The sequence below is a fragment of the Salvelinus alpinus genome, chromosome 9 (genome assembly GCF_045679555.1).
Source record: "Salvelinus alpinus chromosome 9, SLU_Salpinus.1, whole genome shotgun sequence".
NCBI lineage: Eukaryota > Metazoa > Chordata > Actinopteri > Salmoniformes > Salmonidae > Salvelinus > Salvelinus alpinus.
The window spans coordinates 62464720-62486744 of NC_092094.1; the positions used below are offsets into that span (position 1 = coordinate 62464720).

General features: G+C 43.2%; 1 protein-coding gene across 2 annotated transcripts; it reads left to right on the top strand.

The window, feature by feature from the left end:
• The first annotated feature begins 18265 nt into the window (after positions 1–18265).
• On the top strand, positions 18266–20262 carry cdkn1cb (cyclin dependent kinase inhibitor 1Cb). Of its 2 annotated transcripts, none has more exons than XM_071326869.1 (3): positions 18266–18954; positions 19129–19246; positions 19632–20262. In XM_071326869.1, exons 1-2 carry the CDS (start codon positions 18426–18428, stop codon positions 19242–19244), a joined length of 645 nt encoding a protein of 214 aa, XP_071182970.1. In that variant the 5' UTR covers positions 18266–18425; the 3' UTR covers positions 19245–19246; positions 19632–20262. The 2 variants fall into 2 exon arrangements, with proteins under 2 accessions (XP_071182970.1, XP_071182971.1); XM_071326870.1 differs by having other exon boundaries at positions 19683–20262.
• The last annotated feature ends 1763 nt before the right edge of the window (positions 20263–22025 follow it).

Here is a 22025-nt window from a genome sequence, read left to right on the forward strand (position 1 = left end):
TCACGTCGGCAGTCCAGTTGTGATGAATCGGCGGGGCTCCGTGTCGACAAAGGGTCCAGGCCAATTGGAAAAGGAGGTATATTTGCCCTAGAATTAGCTGGTATATGGGCCTAGCTTGAGGCTAGCTCAAGGCTAGCTGGTGCTTGCTTCGGGACAGAGGTCTTAGCTAACAGTAGCCACTCGTTTGCAGCTAGCTAGCTGCAATGATCCGGTGTAATGATCCAGAGCGGCAGGAATCCGGTGATATGGTAGAGAGAAGCAGTCCGATATGCTCTGGGTTGATATCGCGCTGTGCAGACTGGCAGGTGTTATCCGATCTAAGGCTGGCTGGTGACCGAGAAAAAGGTGAAGACCGCTAGCCGTGGCTAACAAAGACTAGTAGCTAGTTAGCTGGCTAGATCCTGATGGAAGTTCCAGTTATAATGGAATAAAAATAGCAGATCCGTACCACATTGGGTGAGGTGGGTTGCAGGAAAGTATATTTAGTCCGTAGATAGAAAGTGAGATTAAGATATATACGAAATAGACCGGCTATTTACACGGGATAAGACAAAGACAAATACACACGTCCTACTGCTACGCCATCTTGGATCCAAATGACCTCATGTCATTGATCCACAATTCATAGGTAAGGCTGTACAGTGAGATATCTATTCCCCCAATGCAATTCTACACAACCAACAGCGTCAGGGGGTAAAGCCACATTCCTTAGCTGTGCCACATTATGTAGCACAGGACACTCCCTCACAATGTCCCAGACGTTTTCAGACTTGTATAAAAGGTTTCCGCCTGAGGAATCGAGGCAGCACCATCTGCCCTTCAGAAGCCCGATGGTGCGCTCCACAACAGTGTGTACCTGGCAATGGCGCACGTTGTAGTTCCTCTCCTCTGCGCTCTGTGGGTTGGTGAATAGGGTGAGCAGCCACCGCTTGAGGGGATATCCACTGTCGCCTGTAAGGTTAGTGAATGGGTTAGGCACTGCAGTAGAGAAATTGCAATTGATTTAGAATTTCTACATTAATCATCTGTACCTAGAAGCCAGCCAACACGCACAGCTGCGGCCTCAAGTCTGCGCCCAACACTGCTGTTGCTCCATATGAATGAGTCGTGGGTTGACCCAGGCCACCGAGCCACTACATTAGTCAGTACCATGTCCGGATCACATATGATTTGGACATTAGTGGAATGGTAATGCTTTCGATTATTGAAAGAAAATTAATTCTCACTCGGTGCCCATATAGCAACATGAGAGCAGTCAATAGCACCAATTACATTTGGGAAACCGGACATTGCTGCAAACTGCACTTTTTTATTTGCCTGTTCACCCACCGTGTAAGGAAACTTTATGTAGAGGTGCATCAATCCAATTATACCTCCTAACACGTCTGGCATAACATGCCTAAAGGTTGTCTGAGAGATTCCTGACCTGTCAGCCAATTCCCTTTTAAAAGTGCCTGTTACGTTCCCCAGTTTCTGTGTTGTGGGTTTGTGTATATGTATGTGTGTATTTCAGGAAATGGCTTCCTGAATTCCCCCAAGCAGCTGATTGGTCGGCCCCATTGCAGTTTGGAGCTCTGATCCCGCCCTCTCATTAGGGGAAACAGCTGTCGGCAATTACAAACTCCTTCTGCAGCTGGATAAAAGAGTGTTCCTTTGTTAGGAGAGAGAGCTTCTTTGATGTCTTGTGTTGGTTGTTGCTCAGAGACAGTTTGTAAAGTATTTTGTAGCTGTTCCGGCTGAGGTATGTGTATGCAAGAAGGACTGTGTTTGATTATTGAATTTGTTCACTTTAAGTTTGTATTATTCTGTTTAATTTGTTCCCGAAGGGGAAGGTACTTTGGGAGTGCTTAGGCAAGAGGCCTGCGGGCATACATATACCCGTAGTATGTACTCTGTCTATGCACACTAGGTAAGACCTGGACGGACCCACCCCCCTATATTTTGGTTAGCGTGCCAGGTGGTGTTAATGTAGGTAAGTCGTGGGTAGGCAGGTAAGGTAGGAGGGGACTTTTTAACTTTTACTTGCTTTGGTTCCTTCCAGACCCTTTTCCCCAGATGACCGTGTGAATGTCATCCTTACCCACACCTACTGTACAGTCACATACCTCTTTCACTCCACGGGGAGTTGAGTGTAGCAGGGTGTTCCGTTCCCTCCAAGAGGCGTATGTAACAGTGCCTGTTGTCAGGATTTTAAGTGGGGCAGGCACGGATTGGTTTCTGCGGGTGTTTCTCTGTATAGCTGGGCCCACTACAGCACAGAGATCCAAGAGAACAGTTCTTGGTAATCGGAGCTGGCTCATAAGCCGCTCATCATTGGCCAGTAAATCTTGCTGGTCTCTGAAAATGTGCGCTTTCCGAATTCTTCCATTTGCCAAATCTTCCAACAGTGCCAAAGCAGCCATTGTGCGTCATTACGCATTGTAATTGCATGCCTTTTTATACCCACCCATTTGATTGTCAAAGTTACCCACTTGCGTAACACCTTCAGGTGTGGTAATTACCCTAAATGTAACTGACCATGACAGGGCCATTATCACATTGACGTTCTGCGCAATGAACATGTGATAACAATATATACAACTGTGCACTCGTATCTGCCCGACGGAGGCATTGAAAACGGCTTCAGTTTAAATGTAGTTTGTCTTACTGTTCACCTTTATTACATTTCAGAATAAATTTCATTACATGCAAGTATTGTTTAATTTCAGAACCAAATAAATATGATTCCAGATTAAACTGTACAACATATTTGAGGGGTTATTTTGCAAGAACAGATATCTCCATTTGTATTTATTATCCTAAATCATGTTTTTTGTGTGCACTCCAGGGAAGTCTTCATATATAAAACGTGAGGTAATATTTCAATTTATTTTACACAATGGTATCAATTTCACATCGTTTCTCGAGTTTCATCATTCTGCCATCAGAGTCGCAGTTTCTCATTTGTCTGTTTACGTGCGTACCTATGGGTGACAGTGTCTGTGGAGGGCTGCACATTCTCCCGTCAAGATTTTTTATTTTATTTTTTAAATTTGTTTAGAAAGTGGCGTACGCAGCCTTTTGTGTCTACGCAACATTTATAAATGAGGCCCCAGAGCTTGGGGATATCTTAGCACTTGTAATAATTTTTCACTTGCATTTTTCAAGTGTTAAATGTCATTTTTTCGTACATGTGTTTTTTTCGCCTGTCTAGTGTGCGTTTACTATGGAAAGGCAAAAAGTTCAAATCATCTTACCTGGAACACGTCTTAATTATAATTTTTCACTTGCTTTATTCAAATCAATTGTTATTTGTCACATGCGCCAAATACAACAGCTGTAGATGCTTACAGTGAAATGCTTACTTACAAGCCCTTAACCAACAATGCTTTAAGAAGTTAAGAAAAAAAAGTGTTAATTGAAAATAAAAAATAAAAGTAACAAATAATTAAACAACACCAGTGAAAGTGTCAAATGTCATTTTTGTACACGTGATTTTTTTTTCACCTGTCCAGTGTGCATTTGCAGGTAATTAGAATGATTATGGTCATTTCTACACGTATCCATTACACCTTTCCAGTGTGCATTTACAGGTGATGTTAACACTAACCCAGAGACTGTCTAGAGCAGGGGTCGGGAACCTATGGCTCCCGAGCCAGGTGTGGCTCTTTTGATGATTGCATCTGGCTCGCAGATAAAACAAAATATTCTCACTTTTTTTTTAATTTTTTTATTTTTTAATAAATTTGATCCCCTTTTCTCCCCAATTTTCGTGGTATCCAATCGCTAGTAATTACTATCTTGTCTCATCGCTACAACTCCTTGTTTTAATCCATCCATCGATTTTTCACTGCTCATGTCCTGTTCAGGGCTGCAGGAGCAATTGTCCATTATTTTAATTAAATGATACTGGCCTACGTTGGCCGTTGCTAGGTAAAACAGGTAAACGCCTCCTTTTGAATCAGTCTGCTCGGTCATTAGCTCAAAGCTAACCCTTCGACGAAGAAGATGGCAAAAAGATGACGAGTATCGTACATTTCAGGACGAATGGACCGAAGAATTCGCCTTTGTGGAGAGAGCAGGTTCTGCGGTGTGTCTAATTTGCAATGACAAAATTACATCGATGAAACGGTCGAATGTAAAGCGGCACTTCGACACGCGCCATGCTACCTTTGCATCAAAATACCCTGCGGGAGACAGCAGAAAGAAAGCGTGCCAAGAGCTACTGAGCAGGGTGCAAGCGAATATTATAACAACATTATTTAAGAATAAATTCAGAGGCTTATTATACTGACATTTAGTTGAATTCACTTTTAAAATATATTATATGGCTCTCACTGAAATAAATTTCCAAATTTTTTGCTTTCATGGCTCTCTTAGTCAAAAAGGTTCCCGACCCCTGGTCTAGAGCATGGCTCCAGAGACTAGTTGGGCCGACCCCCCCCCCCCCCCCCCCCCCCAGGAACGGGGGTTTACTAGACCAAATAAAGAATTAAAAACACCCTAATTACATATAACACAGACAGAATAAGACACTTCCTTGACCAATTAGATCATGAACCTATATGACATAACTTAGCCTTTTGATGAATAATCCTTGGGTTGTTGTCATTTCTGATGTCCACAGTTGGGAAGTTAGCTACTGAGATGATTTCTACTGTCTCTGTTGCCTATGTATCCAGCCAAACAGGCTACAGTAGTTGCTTTGTATCTTCCAATATCTGGAAATGTTATTTGCTTGTATCTACAAATGTTTTCACACACTGGTAGGTATACACTGTGACAAATACTGTTCTTACAAGGAAATAGTTATAGCCTGAGGCACCTGTGGTTGATTACGGGATATGGTATTAAAACTCACTTTCTTCTGGGAATGCATGTGTCGATAGACTATTTCAAAAGTTGTTTGAGATTTGATTATCGTAACTGTTTTTGATTAAATATTGAAGGAAACGCGTAACTTGTTAGTTGTTGTACAAATAGCTTTAATTTCTTGAAATAGATAAGACTATGGACTATTTCATACTTGTTTATCTATTACCCTTCGTGTGTCAAATAAAACATGTGTTCAGAGCTAAACATTTGTTGCCAGAGTGAATAATATGTGAATGATTGTCAAAATAGAAAAAATACATGTTTTTTTTTCTTAGTTTCCTATCTCTCCATTATTCCTACCTAATAAAAACTGATAATAGGAATATTAAGCAGATCAGCTTAATACCCTGTTTTCACAGGAGGCTGCTGAGGGGAGAACGGCTCATAATAATGGCCGGAAGGGAGCAAATGGAGTGGCATCAAACACCTGGAAACCATATGTTTGATGTATTTGATTTCATTCCACTCATTCCAATCCAGTCATTACCATGAGCCCGTTCTCCCCAATTATGGTGCCACTAACCTCCCGTTCCTGTTTTACGTTGTAAATTTGACTAACATGACAGACTTGATTGAGTATTAAACATTCCACCTAATGGGGCATTTTCATAACTAGGTGGCACTCCGCACTACATGCAGACAATAACTGAGGTCGAAGAGGTCAAGGATCAGTTGTATAGAAAAAAACATTTAGAATAAAAAAATCCAAACTTTGACCTTTATTTTTCCCTATCTCCGTTCCTGTCTAAACAACATCAAGCAATATGTCTCAACAGGGAGAGACTATAAGGACACACCTGGCCAGCGAAACAACTAACCAAGATCTAACTTTCACCCAAACCCTTAACATGACCTTAACCTAAGTTCAACCAATATTTCAATTCAATTTGTTTTGCATGCCGGGTATGTGCGCATATTTTTTCCTATCAACACCGGCAACCGTGTTTTGTATCTTCAAAACTACAACTTCACAAACAACTTTCACCTCGAATAAAGCGAGGCATTGGAAAACCTCCCTGGTCTTTGTGGTTGAATCTGAGTTTGGAATTCACTGCTCGACTGAGGGATCTTACGGATAATTGTATGTGTGGGGTACAGAGATGAGGTCGTTCAAAAATGATAAACACTATTATTGCACACAGAGTGAGTCCATGCACCTTATTATGGGACTATTGTGTTACATTTTTATTCCTGAACTTATTTAGGCCTGCCAAAACAAACGAGTTGAATACTTATTTGCTCAAGATGTGGCGAAATCCTGCACTTAAGTGCGCTGCCACTTTAAGAGCGCATGAGCAGTAGGAAGGAGGAGATAAAAGAGCTCGTTAAGCTCTATTGGAGGGGAGCTATTGATTGGCGCGACAGTTTTTGTTGTGTGCTATGCTGCAGAGGTTTTTTGTTTGTCTTCAGCGTATGTGGTTGTACAGTGTTTGGATCAATCCTCGGTGTGATCGCTCGACGACGTGGTTGTTCTCATTTGGGACCACGATGGTTATGGATCAAATGGATTAGTAGCAACATTTGTTGCGAAGCGTTCAACTACAACCCACCATACCATCGGACAGTCAGACCGGATACCTGCAACCTCAAGACCACAGCTAAGCCCTCTCTTGTTCCCTTTCTCTCTTTCTCTTCACGCTATGTTCCAGTGCTTTACACTGCAACCGACTCTATTTCCTAAGTACATTGAAGTTTCATTGGAGCTGGACTAGTGTGTATATGAACACCACACATTCATACCCTCTGCACTCCTTCCCAGGAAGAAAATACAAACTATTGCAAATCCTCTGTGTGATGACTGGGTTCATTTGTTATTGTATGAAGTTGCTGTTTATTTGCTCTGCCATTATTGTTATATGAGGTATGTTTGGTGGGGTTACCAAGAATTGTGGAAGGACTGTGATGTGTATTCTTTTTCTCTCCGCTGGCTATCTGGTCAACAGGCTACACTCTAGGCAGTCTCTTCTGTTGATGTGTGTGGGTCTGGTAGTGGTACTCGCTGTTCTACTATTCTTTTCTTTCGGCAGGGTTAATACCTGCCTGGCGCCCAAACAAAATCTTCTTTACCTTTCTCTAATTAATACCGCTACAGAAGTGGTGCCCGAACAGGGACCTGAAGAGAAACACCCATGACACCATCCACACAAGGTTGAATCATGTCTTTTGTTGGAACCCCATACTGTGTCAATGTGGACACACCTAATGGTAATCGTGTTCAAGATTCTTTCATTTTGGAAGGATTCGATGAACTAATGGAGTTGGATAGCACTGACCCTAATCCCCAGGTTTCTGGCTCGCCTATAACCTCTCCACCATTACCCTCACCTCAACCTCTTCCTGTTACCCTGCCCAGAGAGACTGGGAGAGGTGTCTCTGTGATCACTGGACGACTGGAACATCAATGGACCCACACCAATCATAGTTTGACAATGCAGGAGAATGCCATTCGCAAACTCAGTGAATGTGTGGAGGCTCATCAGACAGATGTGCAGCTGAGGTTGGATTACCTTCCCTGTCAAATGGAGGAAAACCAACAACAAATTGTTCAGAGACAAAAATATTTACACGATTCTCTGAAACAGGATATTCAGGGACAACTGCACCAGTTCAAAACACAAATGGAAGCAAGTCCTAATCTATCTTGAGGAGGAACAAAAACAGAGAGCAGAGGAGTCAGCCTCTGTTGTGAAGGGAGTGTGTTCTTATCTGAAGAAAGTTATGGAGGACATGAAGAACTCTCTCACAGGGGAACTACGATTGTTGATTGAACAAACTAAAAAGGACACCGTTAATGAGATGGATAAAGCACAGAAGGCCACAGACCTTCAAATGGAAGAGCTGCACCAGGAGGAAATGAAAGGCTTTTCCCTTCTGGACAAATCTTCTGTACCTCCCTTAGGTTTTACCTCTGCCACTGGCTTGGTCAGTAACGGAATAGGAACAGGTAGCACTACAAAACCCCCTATGAAGATACTGTTAAACAGAACTCCCGCTGAAACTGTCATGCCTCCTCTAGAGCGCTCCCTCCCTATCAAACTACTTTTCCCCACTTTTGGCAGCCCAGAAGATGATGTTGATCCACTGTTTTTCTTATCTAAGTGTAATGATTTTCTTTCTATCCGGCCCCTTACTGACTGGGAGGTTCTTGCCACCCTCCGCAGTGTTCTCCATGGTACAGCAAGAGACTGGTGGGAGATAGCCTGTGAACCTGGGAGGAGTTTCAAAAAATATTCCTCTCAGCCTTCCTCTCAGAGGACTATGGGGATGAACTGGCGGAACGTGTTCGTAACAGAGTCCAGGGTGAAGCAGAGCCAATACGGGACTTTGCCTTCTCCTATCGAGTTCTATGTAGGAGATGGAAGGCTGACATTACTGAGCCGGAGATGGTCAAACTCATTCTCAAGAACATGATTCCCCGCCTTGCTAGTCAACTTCGAGAACGTGTGCAGAATGTGGATGATCTGGTGCGTCTGGGGACTCAGTTTGAGAAGGACTGGAAGCACCACCTTCAAACTAAAAACCCTGTTCCCTCATCCCAGTATACCCATAGCTCTCTGGGGGCTAAACCATCTCAGATATTTGTACCCAAGAGCCAAGACAAAAGTCCAGTGATGTGTTGGAAGTGTAAAGTCCAACATCCTCCAGGTTCTTGTCCGCTCTATGTCCAGCGTCAGGATTCCGGAAAAGGTCAGAAAGGACAGAAGACCGACAGTCTAGACAGACGTGGTGGCTTGCATACCATTGGGTCAGCCTTAATGCCCATGAAGCCTTTAGACATCACCCCTAGCTGTCTTATTACTATTCCGCAACAACTATTGGTGCCCCTGACTGTTAGGAACTGGAGAGGGAAGGCCATAATTGACACAGGAGCAACTTACACCCTGATGCAAGAGGCCCTGTGGCAGAACATGGCATTACCTCATGAGGAGCTACAAACATGGGAGGAGGGACCATTGTACTTGGCCAATGGAGAACCTACCACCCCTTTGGGCTGGATTAGTATAATAATACAACTGCATGATGAGACTATTAAACTTCCTGTGGCTATTCTTGCAGATTCAAGCCTTGCATTTGCTGTAGTCCTTGGTCTAGACTTCCTGTTCTTCAGTGGACTGACCATCTCGATGTCCGAACCCTCCTATCGGCTGCACTCTGACTATTCCCAGCCTCATCCATTTCAACCTGGTAATGCACTGATTTCAGGCTGGAGCCTGCTACATTATGCAGAGTCCGGACAAGGTCAAGTCAGAGACAGAGAAAATATAAAAAGACAAAGACAACATGTTTCACCAGTGAAGTTGGAGAACCCAACTGTCACCCTGATTACCGCCGTACTCCCCCTTCTATCCGAGAGCAAAAGCAAACCTGATGCTGATTTCTACATCAAACAAGCAGTGGAACAGGCATGTCTGTCGGATGAGGAAAGGTGGAAGCTCTCCCAGATGTTGGAGATGAACAGTGAGGTCTGCACTCTTACACTCTGCCGTACAACCACCTTCAAACACAAAATATATACCCGGCATGATGTCCCTATTAAGCAGCGTCCCTACAGGTTGTTCCCCGCCAAACTGGCAATCCTCAATGAACTGCTCAAAAGCATGTTGGAGAATGGAATTGTGGAAACGTCTTTTTCCGGATGGGCTTCTCCGGTTGTCCTGATTCCTAAGAAAGATGGTGGATATCGATTCTGTGTGGACTACAGGAAGCCCAATGCCATAACAGAAAGCGATGCCTACCCTCTACCAAACATAAATGACATACTGGAATCTCTGGCAGGAGCATCTATCTTTAGTCATCTGGATCTGAACAGTGGTTATTGGCAGGTGGCAATGGATCCCGCTAGTCAGGACAAGACTGCCTTTGTCACCCCTGCTGGTTTGTACTCCTTCAAAGTCATGCCTTTTGGTTTGAAGAATGCCCCAGCAACCTTCCAAAGGTTGATGGAGACTGTCCTGGGAGATCTGAGGGGTAGAAATGGTCTTGTGTATCTGGATGACATCATAATCTACTCTTCCTCTGTCGCGGATCATCTGAAAGACATACAGTCCATCTTCGACAGACTAAAGGCTGCAGGTTTGACCTTGAACTTGAAGAAGTGTCGTTTCTGTTTGCTAGAACTCAAGTTCCTTGGTCATGTGGTTAATGCTGAAGGTATCCATGCAGATCCAGCCAAAGTTGCAGCCGTGCAGGAATTCCCAATTCCCACATCCCTCAAGGCTGTTCAGCGTTTTTGGGGTATGGCTGGATGGTACCACAGGTTTGTGCCTGACTTTTCAAAGGTCGCCGAACCCCTCAACCACCTTAAGAAGAAGGGTGTGAAATTCCAATGGACCTCTGCATGCCAAAGTGCATTTGAAACACTCAAAAACAGTCTCATTACTCCTCCAGTGCTTGGACATCCTAACTTGAATGCTCATTTCATTGTGTACACGGATGCAAGTCAAACAGGACTTGGAGCCGTCTTGGCTCAACAAACAGGACTTGGAACAGAAGAAGTTCTTGCCTATGCAAGTCGCACCCTTAATTCAGCCGAGAGGAATTATTCAACGACTGAAAGGGAGTGCCTCGCTGTGGTCTGGGCTTTGGAGAAATGGAGCTACTACTTGGAGGCGAAGATCTTCACCGTTGTCACAGACCACGCTGCTCTGCAGTGGGTTCTGGCATCAGGCAAGACCAACAGCCGTCTTATTCGCTGGTCTATCCGACTGCAGAAGTTTGACTTCATCATTGAGTATCGCAAAGGAAAACTGAACGTTGTACCAGATGCCCTTTCTCGGATTACAGAGACTGCCAATGTTTGTCCTCCCTTGTGCAGCACTTACACTACCGCTAAGTGTCTGGATGATTCCTTTCCTCTGGATGATGAGAGTGTATGGAGAGCCCAGCAGAAGGATGCTGCCATCATGGCGATCCACAAGAGTCTGTCTGAAGAAGACTCAGAGTCGTTTCAATGATAAGTATAGCATAATTCAGGATAAAGTGTATCGAAAAACTCCAAGAGGAGAGGGAATACACAGCTCCCATTATCGCGTCTTCATTCCCTCTACATTGAGTGACCAGATTAATCCAAGCTTATCATGCTAACCCCATGAGTGGCCATCTTGGAGTTTAAGACGTATCGAAGACTACAAGAGGTGGTTTACTGGCCAGGCATGTGGGTTGATACCCGGAAGTTTGTACAGCAGTGTGAAGTCTGCCAGAAATACAAACCAGACATTGGCAGACCTGCTGGAAAAATGCAGCAGACCGTGGTAAACCATCCAAATGAAATGTTGGGAATTTTTCCTCCCAGCCGGGGAACCCGGAATGAATTTTTATTGGTGGTAGTGGACTACTACACACACTGGGTGGAGTTGTTTCCACTCCGGAAAGCCACTGCATCAGCCATTGCTCTAATTCTGCGACGGGAGGTCTTTACCAGATTCGGAATTCCAGACCAAATCCTCTCTGACCGAGGTCCGCAGTTCATATCAGGAATATACAAAGAGCTTTGTACCTACTGGGGTGTAATTGCCAAGCTGACCACAGCCTACCATCCTCAGACCAACCTGACCGAGAGGGTAAACCGTACCCTGAAAGGGATGATTGCTTCATTCGTGGGGGATCAGCACACAAGGTGGGATCAACATCTTCCTGAATTTCGCTTTGCACTGAACTCTGCCGTGCAGGAGACTTCTGGGGTCACTCCCGCTGAACTCCACCTGGGAAGACCACTAAAAGGTCCGATGGACAGAGTCTTGCAAAGTTCTAATGTTTCACCTGACTGCCCAGCGTTTGATGCCGTACAACACCACCACACCTTGCTAGCCAGAGTGGAGGCCAGCAAAACCAAAGCCAAACAACGACAGCTGAGAAACTATGATAAACATAGACGAGACGTGTGTTTCCCACCCCAGTCTCGTGTCTGGATACGTTCCCATCATCTGTCGAAGGCATCTAAGAAGTTCACTGCCAAGCTAGCTTCGAGATGGAAAGGCCCATACCGTGTAGTGCAGCAGTTGGGACCAGTGAACTACTTGGTCTGTTTGGAGGACACTGGGGAAGATGTCAGGACGGTGCATGTTGTTGACCTAAAGCCTTGCTACCCTACGGCAGAAGAGCTGGATCGCAGGCAAAAGCAACACCTGCAGGAACTCTTCGTGGAGGACTCTGATGATGAGGACTTCCCTGGTTTTGGATAGCAGGAACATTAACTTGTCAAAGCCTGCATCTTCTCTGTTTCTACAGGCTTTGTTTTTTCATGGGGGGAGGAGTGTGGCGAAATCCTGCACTTAAGTGCGCTGCCACTTTAAGAGCGCATGAGCAGTAGGAAGGAGGAGATAAAAGAGCTCGTTAAGCTCTATTGGAGGGGAGCTATTGAGTGGCGCGACAGTTTTTGTTGTGTGCTATGCTGCAGAGGTTTTTTGTTTGTCTTCAGCGTATGTGGTTGTACAGTGTTTGGATCAATCCTCGGTGTGATCGCTCGACGACGTGGTTGTTCTCATTTGGGACCACGATGGTTATGGATCAAATGGATTAGTAGCAACATTTGTTGCGAAGCGTTCAACTACAACCCACCATACCATCGGACAGTCAGACCGGATACCTGCAACCTCAAGACCACAGCTAAGCCCTCTCTTGTTCCCTTTCTCTCTTTCTCTTCACGCTATGTTCCAGTGCTTTACACTGCAACCGACTCTATTTCCTAAGTACATTGAAGTTTCATTGGAGCTGGACTAGTGTGTATATGAACACCACACATTCATACCCTCTGCACTCCTTCCCAGGAAGAAAATACAAACTATTGCAAATCCTCTGTGTGATGACTGGGTTCATTTGTTATTGTATGAAGTTGCTGTTTATTTGCTCTGCCATTATTGTTATATGAGGTATGTTTGGTGGGATTACCAAGAATTGTGGAAGGACTGTGATGTGTATTCTTTTTCTCTCCGCTGGCTATCTGGTCAACAGGCTACACTCTAGGCAGTCTCTTCTGTTGATGTGTGTGGGTCTGGTAGTGGTACTCGCTGTTCTACTATTCTTTTCTTTCGGCAGGGTTAATACCTGCCTGGCGCCCGAACAAAATCTTCTTTACCTTTCTCTAATTAATACCGCTACAAAGACATTTAAGTTTTTCATTTGAAATAATTTGTAATAAAAAACAACAACATAATTCCACTTTGACATTATGGGGTATTGTGTGTAGGCCAGTGACAAATAATCTCAATGTAATCAATTTTAAATTCAGGCTGCCTGTGACACAACAAAATCTAGAAAAAGTCAAGGGGTGTGAATACTTTCTAAAGGCACTATATGTTTTGCTCAGTCTGGCAGTAACACAGCACTATCAGAGGCAGAGGATCTCTCTGTCGACTGGTGCTCATAACAACTGCATGTACTGTAAGTTCTTCTACATCATACTAATTACATGTCTGCATAGAATTCTGTCTTCATTTTGGCAGATTAACTCATGCTAATTTCTGAAGATTAACTGGGTTTTTCTCTGGAACCAGTCTCATACAACCCATGTGTACTAGCGGTAGTTAGCCCAGCAGCTGAGGAGTTGGACCTGTGGCCGAAAAGTGGCCGGTCTGAATCCCGGGTCGGGCGCTGGAAAAAACTGCCGTAATTGATCTGACAACAGGAGTGCCTCTGGTTTCATCCTCAAAACATTCACCTACCTTTGAGCCCTTGACCATGGCCTTGAACTCCACAACATGCTCTCCATCCAGTTTTTTGCAAGTAGAGATACTGGAGTGCAAAGGAGCAAAAAAATAAATAACAGTATGGGGATGAGGTAGTTGGATGGGCTATTTACAGATGGGCTATGTACAGGTGCAGTGAACTGTGAGCTGCTCTGACAGCTGGTGCTTGAAGTTAGTGAGGGAAATATGGGTCTCCAGCTTCAGTGATTTTTGCAATTTGTTCCAGTCATTGGCAGCAGAGAACTGGAAGGAAAGGCAGCCAAAGAGGAATTGGCTTTGGGGGTGACCAGTAAAATATACCTTCTGGAGCGAGGGCCAGCCAACGAGAGCATACAGGTCGCAGTGGTGGGTAGTATATGGGCTTTGGTGATAAAACAGATGGCACTGTGATACACTGCATCCAATTTGTTGAGTAGAGTTTTGGAGGCTATTTTATAGATGACATCACCGAAGTCGAGGATCGGTAGGATGGTCAGTTTTACGAGGGTATGTTTGGCAGCATGAGTGAAGGATGCTTTGTTGCGATATAGGAAGCCGATTCTAGATTTAATTTTGGATTGGAGATGCTTAATGTGAGTCTGGAAGGAGAGTTTACAGTCTAACCAGACACCTAGGTATTTGTAGTTGTCCACGTATTTTATGTCAGAGCCGTCCAGAGTAGTGATGCTGGACGGGCGAGCAGGTGCGGGCAGTGATCGGTTGAATAGCATGCATTTAGTTTTACTTGCGTTTAAGAGCAGTTGGAGGCCACGGAAGGAGAGTTGTATGGCATTGAAGCTCGTCTGGAGGGTAGTTAACACAGTGTCCAAAGAGTGGCCAGAAGTATACAGAATGGTGTCGTCTGCATAGAGGTGTATCAGAGAATCACCAGCAGCAAGAGCAACATCATTGATGTATACAGAGAAGAGAGTCGGCCCGAGGATTGAACCCTGTGGCACCCCCATAGAGACTGCCAGAGGTCCGGACAACAGGCTCTCCGATTTGACACACTGAACTCTATCTGAGAAGTAGTTGGTGAACCAGGCAAGGCAATCATTTCAGAAACCAAGGCTATCGAGTCTGCCGATGAGAATGTGGTGATTGACAGAGTCGAAAGCCTTGGCCAGGTCAATGAATACGGTTGCGCAGTAATGTCTCTTATCGATGGCGGTTATGATGTCGTTTAGGACCTTGAGCGTGGCTGAGGTGCACCCATGACCAGCTCTGAAACCAGATTGCATAGCGGAGAAGGTACGGTGGGATTCGAAATGGTCGGTAATCTGTTTGTTAACTTGGCTTTCGAAGACCTTACAGGCAGTAATGTTTCTAGGATTGCCTGGGAGTTGTTTGAGTGGGGAGGAGAACACTGAAAACTAGCTGTTATTCTCAGAGGGGTTTGGAATTCTCTTTCTTATTGGTCTATTAACTAATTTACCGCCTGATGATGTCACCAGGCAGGCCAAAATTCCATCCCACCAAAAACAGGCTGAAATGTTAGGTGGTCTTTTCAAACAGCTCTTACACTGAAAGGGTGTTATCATAATTTTCACAGCATTATTCCAACTTCTTACTCGTCTATTACAGAATTCCACTGGTAAATCACTCACTCTGTTACATGGCCTACGGAATGTAATGTAAAATGTGACCAAATTGGCATTTTTGGTTTCATTTGCTTGTCTTAAAGGCCCAGTGCAGACAAAAAATGTGATTTCCCGCACTATGAAGTTATGTAGTATATTCTTGGCCAGGTTACAGTTGTAAATGAGAACGTGTTCTCAACTAGCCTACCTGGTTAAATAAAGGTGAAATTAAAAAATATGTAAGCATTCACATTTTTGCATTTTCTTATAAACAAATACAGCAAAAAATATGCACCCGCCTGCAGGTAATGCAGATGTAGATGTAATGTACATGCAAATGTTGGCACCATATAAACCTCTACAGAAATCCAATGGTGTAATAAACAACACCAAATTGGTGGTGGCTGGTTGGGTGTGTCAGCTCACCTTTTCTCCAGGTAAGCTGACGAAGAGTGGAGGACACAGACCAAATGGTTTTACAGGTGGCAATAGGGACATCAGTTGTATAAATGGTTGGCCATTTCCCCTAGTAATGAACATAGCCTAATCACACTTCAAAAGGCCCAGTCGTATAGGTAAGATCTTAGTGCACCACACCCTGGAAATGGGTCTTGTAGTTCCGGCCGTAATGCTGTTTAGAATTGGAAATGCCACTTGAAAATGCAGAGCCACTCGCAAATGACGTCTGATGTGCAGTCAGTCACATTTGCAAAATAAGGCAATTTGTATACTTACTCCATGTTTTGTTACAATCCTTCAGATTTTTATTTTTGGGGGAGTCAACACTGTATTTAATGGAAAATGTCCTTCAAGCTCTGAACTGTGTTTCTGATCTTGAACATAAATAATTAATTGTATGTTTTGTGGTATCATGCACATTTGCTAAATAGCATGTTTAATGAATCTCACAAGTGAGTGGGGCCCCCTATTCCCATCTTCACACAGGCTTCATATGTATAACCAGACAAACAGTCCGTGGACATGAACCTGAAAATCCACAACTCAGCATTAACTTCCAGGTAAATCCCATGACAAAACAAGATAAAACATGGGCCACACCTCCCTGCCCCAAGGGTCCTGAAGAGCAGGTCCTGGGGCCACAAAAGAAGCCAATTACGTCACCCACTGCTGCAGTTCCAGACAACGGGCCAGAGACACACACACAGGGAGGGTCAAGGGTGTGTGCGTGTGTGTCTGTCGGATTTGGGAAAGGTTTCCACTTCAGGGAAAATGGTCTGACAACAACACTCTATTCCTTACCTGAAAGAGTAGGTCAAATACATACCATTAATCAACCTATTTTCTATTTTCTTGGTTCATCAATTGCTTGATTAATTTGTCAGAAAACATCAAACACTTTCATGAGTTAATATATTCATGTAGTCTACTTGCAATGAACCAGTACTGCCACATAATTAAGTTTGCACTAAATAAAATAATCTGCACATTTAGAATTGGTGCTGTTGTGAAGCCTATTTTGATATAAATTACAATTTGAGAACCACGAGAGGGCGCTACCGCATAGCAAATAAAAGTGACACCATAGGCTTTAACAAACCCAATCCAACATAAACCACTAGCGTGTAAACCAAAGGAGGTCGCTCTCTCCCTTCACACTGCAACGTTAGGCGTTTCCATTTGGTCTCTGGTTTCTTAGTAGATTATTAATGTTATTGCTAGAAGAGTATGGGTTCTGCTGCACAATTATATCAGTTACCTAACTTGGGAGTGTCGGTATTGTGAATTCAATGAGCAACAACAGACCAATGCAACAATTTAGATATTACCTGACAAAAAATATGGTTTCAAAAGCAGTTTACAAATGATAGCATTGAGAACAACAATAGGCTAATCATGATAATATAAATAAATGTCGACAAAAACATTTAAAATATAAAAAATAAAGAGTAAGTCTTGTCAATCAAATGCAATAATTATATTATATTTTTAATATGGTTGCATGGTTGCTTTGCATCTAGCCTCAGGGCCAGATTACGGGGAGGCAGGGTACGTGCTCCAGGGCTCCCGACCTACAGGGGGCCCCCAACCCAACAACAACAAAAAAAAAAATATTTTTTATACAGATAGCATATGTTAGCAAAATGTGTAGAATTGCAGAAAATTTGCTTTAAAAATGCAACTTTTTGTTTTTGAACAAAAACATAAAATGAGCTATAAAACAGCACATTTTATTCTCTGCCTCATGGCAAAAAGAGTAGAATTACAGGAAATTTGCTTTAAAACTACAAATATATATCTTAGCCTCAAAACAAAATGTGTAGAATAGCATTATAAAACTACACCTTTTTCTCTCTGCACCATGGTGAAATGTATTGTAATGCAGTAAATTAGCTGATTTCCACCCCCAAAAATTATAAATCCCCCCCAAAAGGTCAGTGCCAGGGGTCCCAAATGCAGTAGTCTGGCCCTGTCTAGCCTACTGTTCACTTCATTAACTTCAAATCAAATGTATTTATATAGCCCTTCTTACATCAGCTGATATCTCAAAGTGCTGTACAGAAACATACTTAGTTGAGTATTAGGATGAGATTTGATGTTTCACTTGTAGAACTAATATTTCACCAAATTTGTTTCACTTGTAAACGAGACAGGTAGGCTATTCGATTTTTAAATGGTGGGTGTTTGCTGTTTTACATGGGTTAGGTTCTTTACAACGGAGCAGCAATGAAACATCTGAAATCTCACAATAATTTAAAATGGTGGTCTTTACAATAGGCTATTGGACTATTAGAAGCGGAGACATTTTTTCTTAAACAGCAATAACATGTGTTAGACTTCTGCACTGCCAACCTCTACGCTTTGGTTTGTGAAGCGGTTATTCGATCTCTCCTGCGGGACGTGGCTGTGCAGCTGGTGAGGGAGAAGCGGTAGGGGCTGGGGATTGGAGGAAAGGAAAAATACATAGTAAGCAATCTTTAGGCAGCAACAACAGTTTCCCATCGACTTTCGAAAGGCATTTCACTCATTGCCAATACTGACACCACAGGCACAAATCAAAAGCTAAGCTCTAGATGGCCCCCGTCCAAATCTTCGTACCAGCCAATGGAAATGGGGTATGGAGGCATTTTTTTAAAGGGTTGGACGTAAACGAACCAATGGGATGGTCGAGCGATCCGGCTACATGAACCTACAACTGTTTGGGACTTTAAATACGGTGTGGCGCTCTACTCGGGTACATTTAAACAGAACCGTGTGGCACAACTCGACAGAAACGAAAATATTTTGCAACACTCTAAATCCAGGCATTTATCCATAAAGCATTTTGTTAATTTTTTTGTGGCTTTTTGGGTTGGACTTTGGTAAGACAATGTCCAACGTCCAGCTATCAAGCAGCGCCCTGGAGAGGTTGGCCGCACGGAGGACCTTTCCTCTCCACGCACGCACAGGCGTCTGCCGTAACCTTTTTGGACCGGTGGACCACGACGAACTGAACCGGGAGATGAAATCCAAGATGTGGGAGATTTCTGAGAGGGACCAGCGGAGATGGAACTTTAATTTCGACGCCGACGTGCCACTGTCTGGGGACTACGAGTGGGAGGAAACCCCGGTAGATACGATTCCAGTCTTCTACCAGGACTCTGTACAGGTCGGGAGGAACAGGATTGTAATACCAGTCAATCTGAAGCAATGCGTGGACTTTATCCCACTGGATGTATCGCCTCTTTGCGAGGACCGTTTGACCAACTCTGAAAGTAGCACTCCCTGTCCCACCGAAGTCAACCAGGAGAACTGGGCAATGAAGCAGAACTCGGGGAAGATTACCCGCAAACCAGCCCCGTGCGTTCGAAGCAAAAGAACGGCTACTACTGATACAACGACCACGGCACATATTACAGGTAAATATCGCTCACCTGTAAGCCTATTGTGTTTTACGCGTTGACGGTGATTGTCGAGATATATTTGATCTAGTGATGTAGTCATTTTCATGCTGTCCGGTCAAGTAGCTAATATTTGGCTACTTGGGGCCATGGCGTGAATTCCTCGTTTTTAAATGTTACTTTTCTTTCCAGACTTCTACGTGAAACGTAAAAGGACGACGACCGAGACGAAGCTGAGTGAAAGCACTTGCCAGCATCCTTCGTCTCCCATTCCTGTAGAACAAACTCCACGCAAGAGAATTCGTTGAAGGTCTGTAATGGTTTATAGTTTCAAGAGAAATGTGTGGCATTTTAGACATAGGCCGTGCGTTTTACTAATACTGGACAAAATGGTTACTTGTGTGTAATTTAGTTGACGATAAGCATTCGCCAGTAATGCAAAATCAAAATACTGTTACACGCTTGCACTGATTGAAGAGGCTGAAAAATGAGTGAGCGCTCGTAGTAGAGTAATGTGTGGTTGGGGGAGGGGAGTCTGTGTCACTGTGGCGGGAAAGGCTCATGCAAATGGTGACGCCTGCTGGGGTTAGGCTACAACTCTGATTTTATTTTGAGACCACACTCGTGATTGTTGTCTGTACAATTTTTTTTTTTTTTGTCAACGGCCACTAATGTATTTTTTATTTCCTTTTCAGGCGTTAGCACTATATTTGTGATAATCGTTTCTCCTACCTTCCGATTTGAAGGAGACAGAAAACAAGGGATGGAGAACCCGCCTGCTCGACTGTCCATCGGCTTGGTGCGTCTCCGAGTGGACCTATATGGAACGTAGCCTACAGTCCGTGGACTCTCAGGATTGAACGGTCGGGAGAGAGAATTCGCCTAAGGACTCAGACAAAATGTAGCATTCATGGTTGCTTTGCATACAGCCACTTGACAGTGTTAAATGTTTAACAACTGTGCAATCCTAAATTACTTTAAATTGTCTACACTGGCCAAAAGTGTACAGCTTTATAAGGACATTATAAATGTTTATTTCTGTTAAATATTTCTGGGTTGTGTAAATAGGCAATTTTTTAAGACTATTCTAACTTATAATTTATTTGTTTCTTTAGGCCTACATTTGCCAATGCCGTTTTGATTTAGTCAAAGGGCACATTTTTTATTTTATTTACAAAGTTTTATTGTGATGTTTTGCAATCATGTAGCTTTTTATAGTGCACTTGAAACGTAGATTTCATCGTGTTTCTGAGCCGTTTCTATATCATTGCCCTCATTTTCTGTTTTGCAAAAGATGCAAATAAAATATTGTCATTGAAATTTAAACATTTGTTAATGTTTGTATCTTCTCCGAATGTTTGTTTATAGTAAGGGTCAGCTTTATAGTGTGTAAGAATAGTGTGAATTATCTAACGTGTAAAGTAGTAACGAAGCTTACAGCAGTATAGACACCAAAGCCTACATCACCTCATAGCTAAGCCAACATCTGTTGCCCCCCCCCCCCCCCCCCTCCCAGTCATTGCACCAGACACAAGAAAAATTTGCACCGCCTGCTCTGTTTTGCCATCAAATAGCCTACCCCTTTCCCTGTGATGAAAATAATTAGCCACTTCTAATTACACACTCATATGGCAAGATAATTATAGCCATTAGATGAAACAAGCATAGGCCTAGACACAACAATAAAATCTTACATAAAATAAAAATGTACATTTTATAATGTCTTGTCGGTTCACCAATGTCAGCCCCACAACCTAAACTTCCCTCGAGCAAAAACATAATTCAAGGTCAGCTTAAGGTTTTTGCTGGATGCAAAAAAAAGTTGTCCTTGGTTTTTTAATGAAATGATGATAAGCCTAAAAAGAAATATGAAAGACAATGTAAGCCTATATTTTCAAGAGGTTATAGGCTACAATCACCATACATTTTCAAGTTATATTTCTTTGATACCGGTAGTTTAAGTTTATCTCTGTGTGCCAATATTGCTTGTAGGCTTTAGAAAAAAAGTATAAGCTTAGTTGAATTGCATGATGGCGCATTTAAACGTGCAGCCATTGGCAGCTGCGGGATATAGTCTGGGATTTAAAGGCCCTTTCGCCCTTCTAAAGAAAGGCAGCAGCTGCCTTTGGAACCCCGCATTGTCCACACGGACACCCCCACATTCACCCGCACTCAACAACTCGTCTAAAGAACCTCTCACCCACACTGTTTACTCCGTGGAAACACCGCGCCACACCACTTCGGTCGTGGAGGCCACCTGCCCAAATAAAAAAAAACGACTAGTCTTTGTAATTGTCCTTGTCCATTGAAAGGAACCATTCAGTTGGTCATACTTGCAAGTTTACCCTTAATTGAAAGAAAGCAAACCACGCACTCAGCATGCTCATGCGCTATAGGACTTTGCTAAATGTATAGGCCTATGCCCCCTTCATAACGCTGACAAATGCCCCTATCCGTGGCTTAACCAATTAATATAACATGTTTATGCGTTATAATGTCTACATTTTGAGGAATTGGAAGACTTTTGATGGCGAGAATGACTTTGCCAGCTCCACGCATACACGCGTACCTCGGACGGTCTTGTTCTCATTTCCAACACAAAGAGCTTCCCATCTCCATTCTTTCCTTTTTGTTGCCATATGGCAAATCCATGTAGACATAGCCAAGACCCATTAATTCAGCCACATAATGTCCTGCATTGAAGAACAAAAGAAACGTTGTTTGCCTCCTCTATTGATATGAACGGCTGCAAAAAATATATAATTAAACTATGGCGATATCCAGCTAATTATAGCCCATATGTCCACAGAGAGTATCAGGGTTGTTCAACAAACTGTTAAATTCTCCATACTTTACATGTTTAAGATGACATATGTTCACGGGTAGCCTAACTTTAATGATGTCCCTTCCATGTTAAAGACCTTTAGGCCCAATTCCTCGAGAGTTTTAGGGGTCATCTTTCTTTCGTGTCAGCATTTGAATTTGAACAATTTGAATTTGGCCTATGGTCTTTTTTGTCTTCCCTGAAAGTGTTATTCTTTTTTATTTTAAACGATTTTAAATATGATTCACCACATGATTCAGCGCAT

Excerpts from the sequence above, each read along its gene's own strand:
- cdkn1cb (XM_071326869.1), top strand. The coding sequence starts at position 18,426 with ATGTCCAACGTCCAGCTATCAAGCAGCGCCCTGGAGAGGTTGGCCGCA. Across the intron at positions 18,955-19,128 it reads GACCACGGCACATATTACAG|ACTTCTACGTGAAACGTAAA; the intron begins GTAAATATCGCT and ends TTTTCTTTCCAG.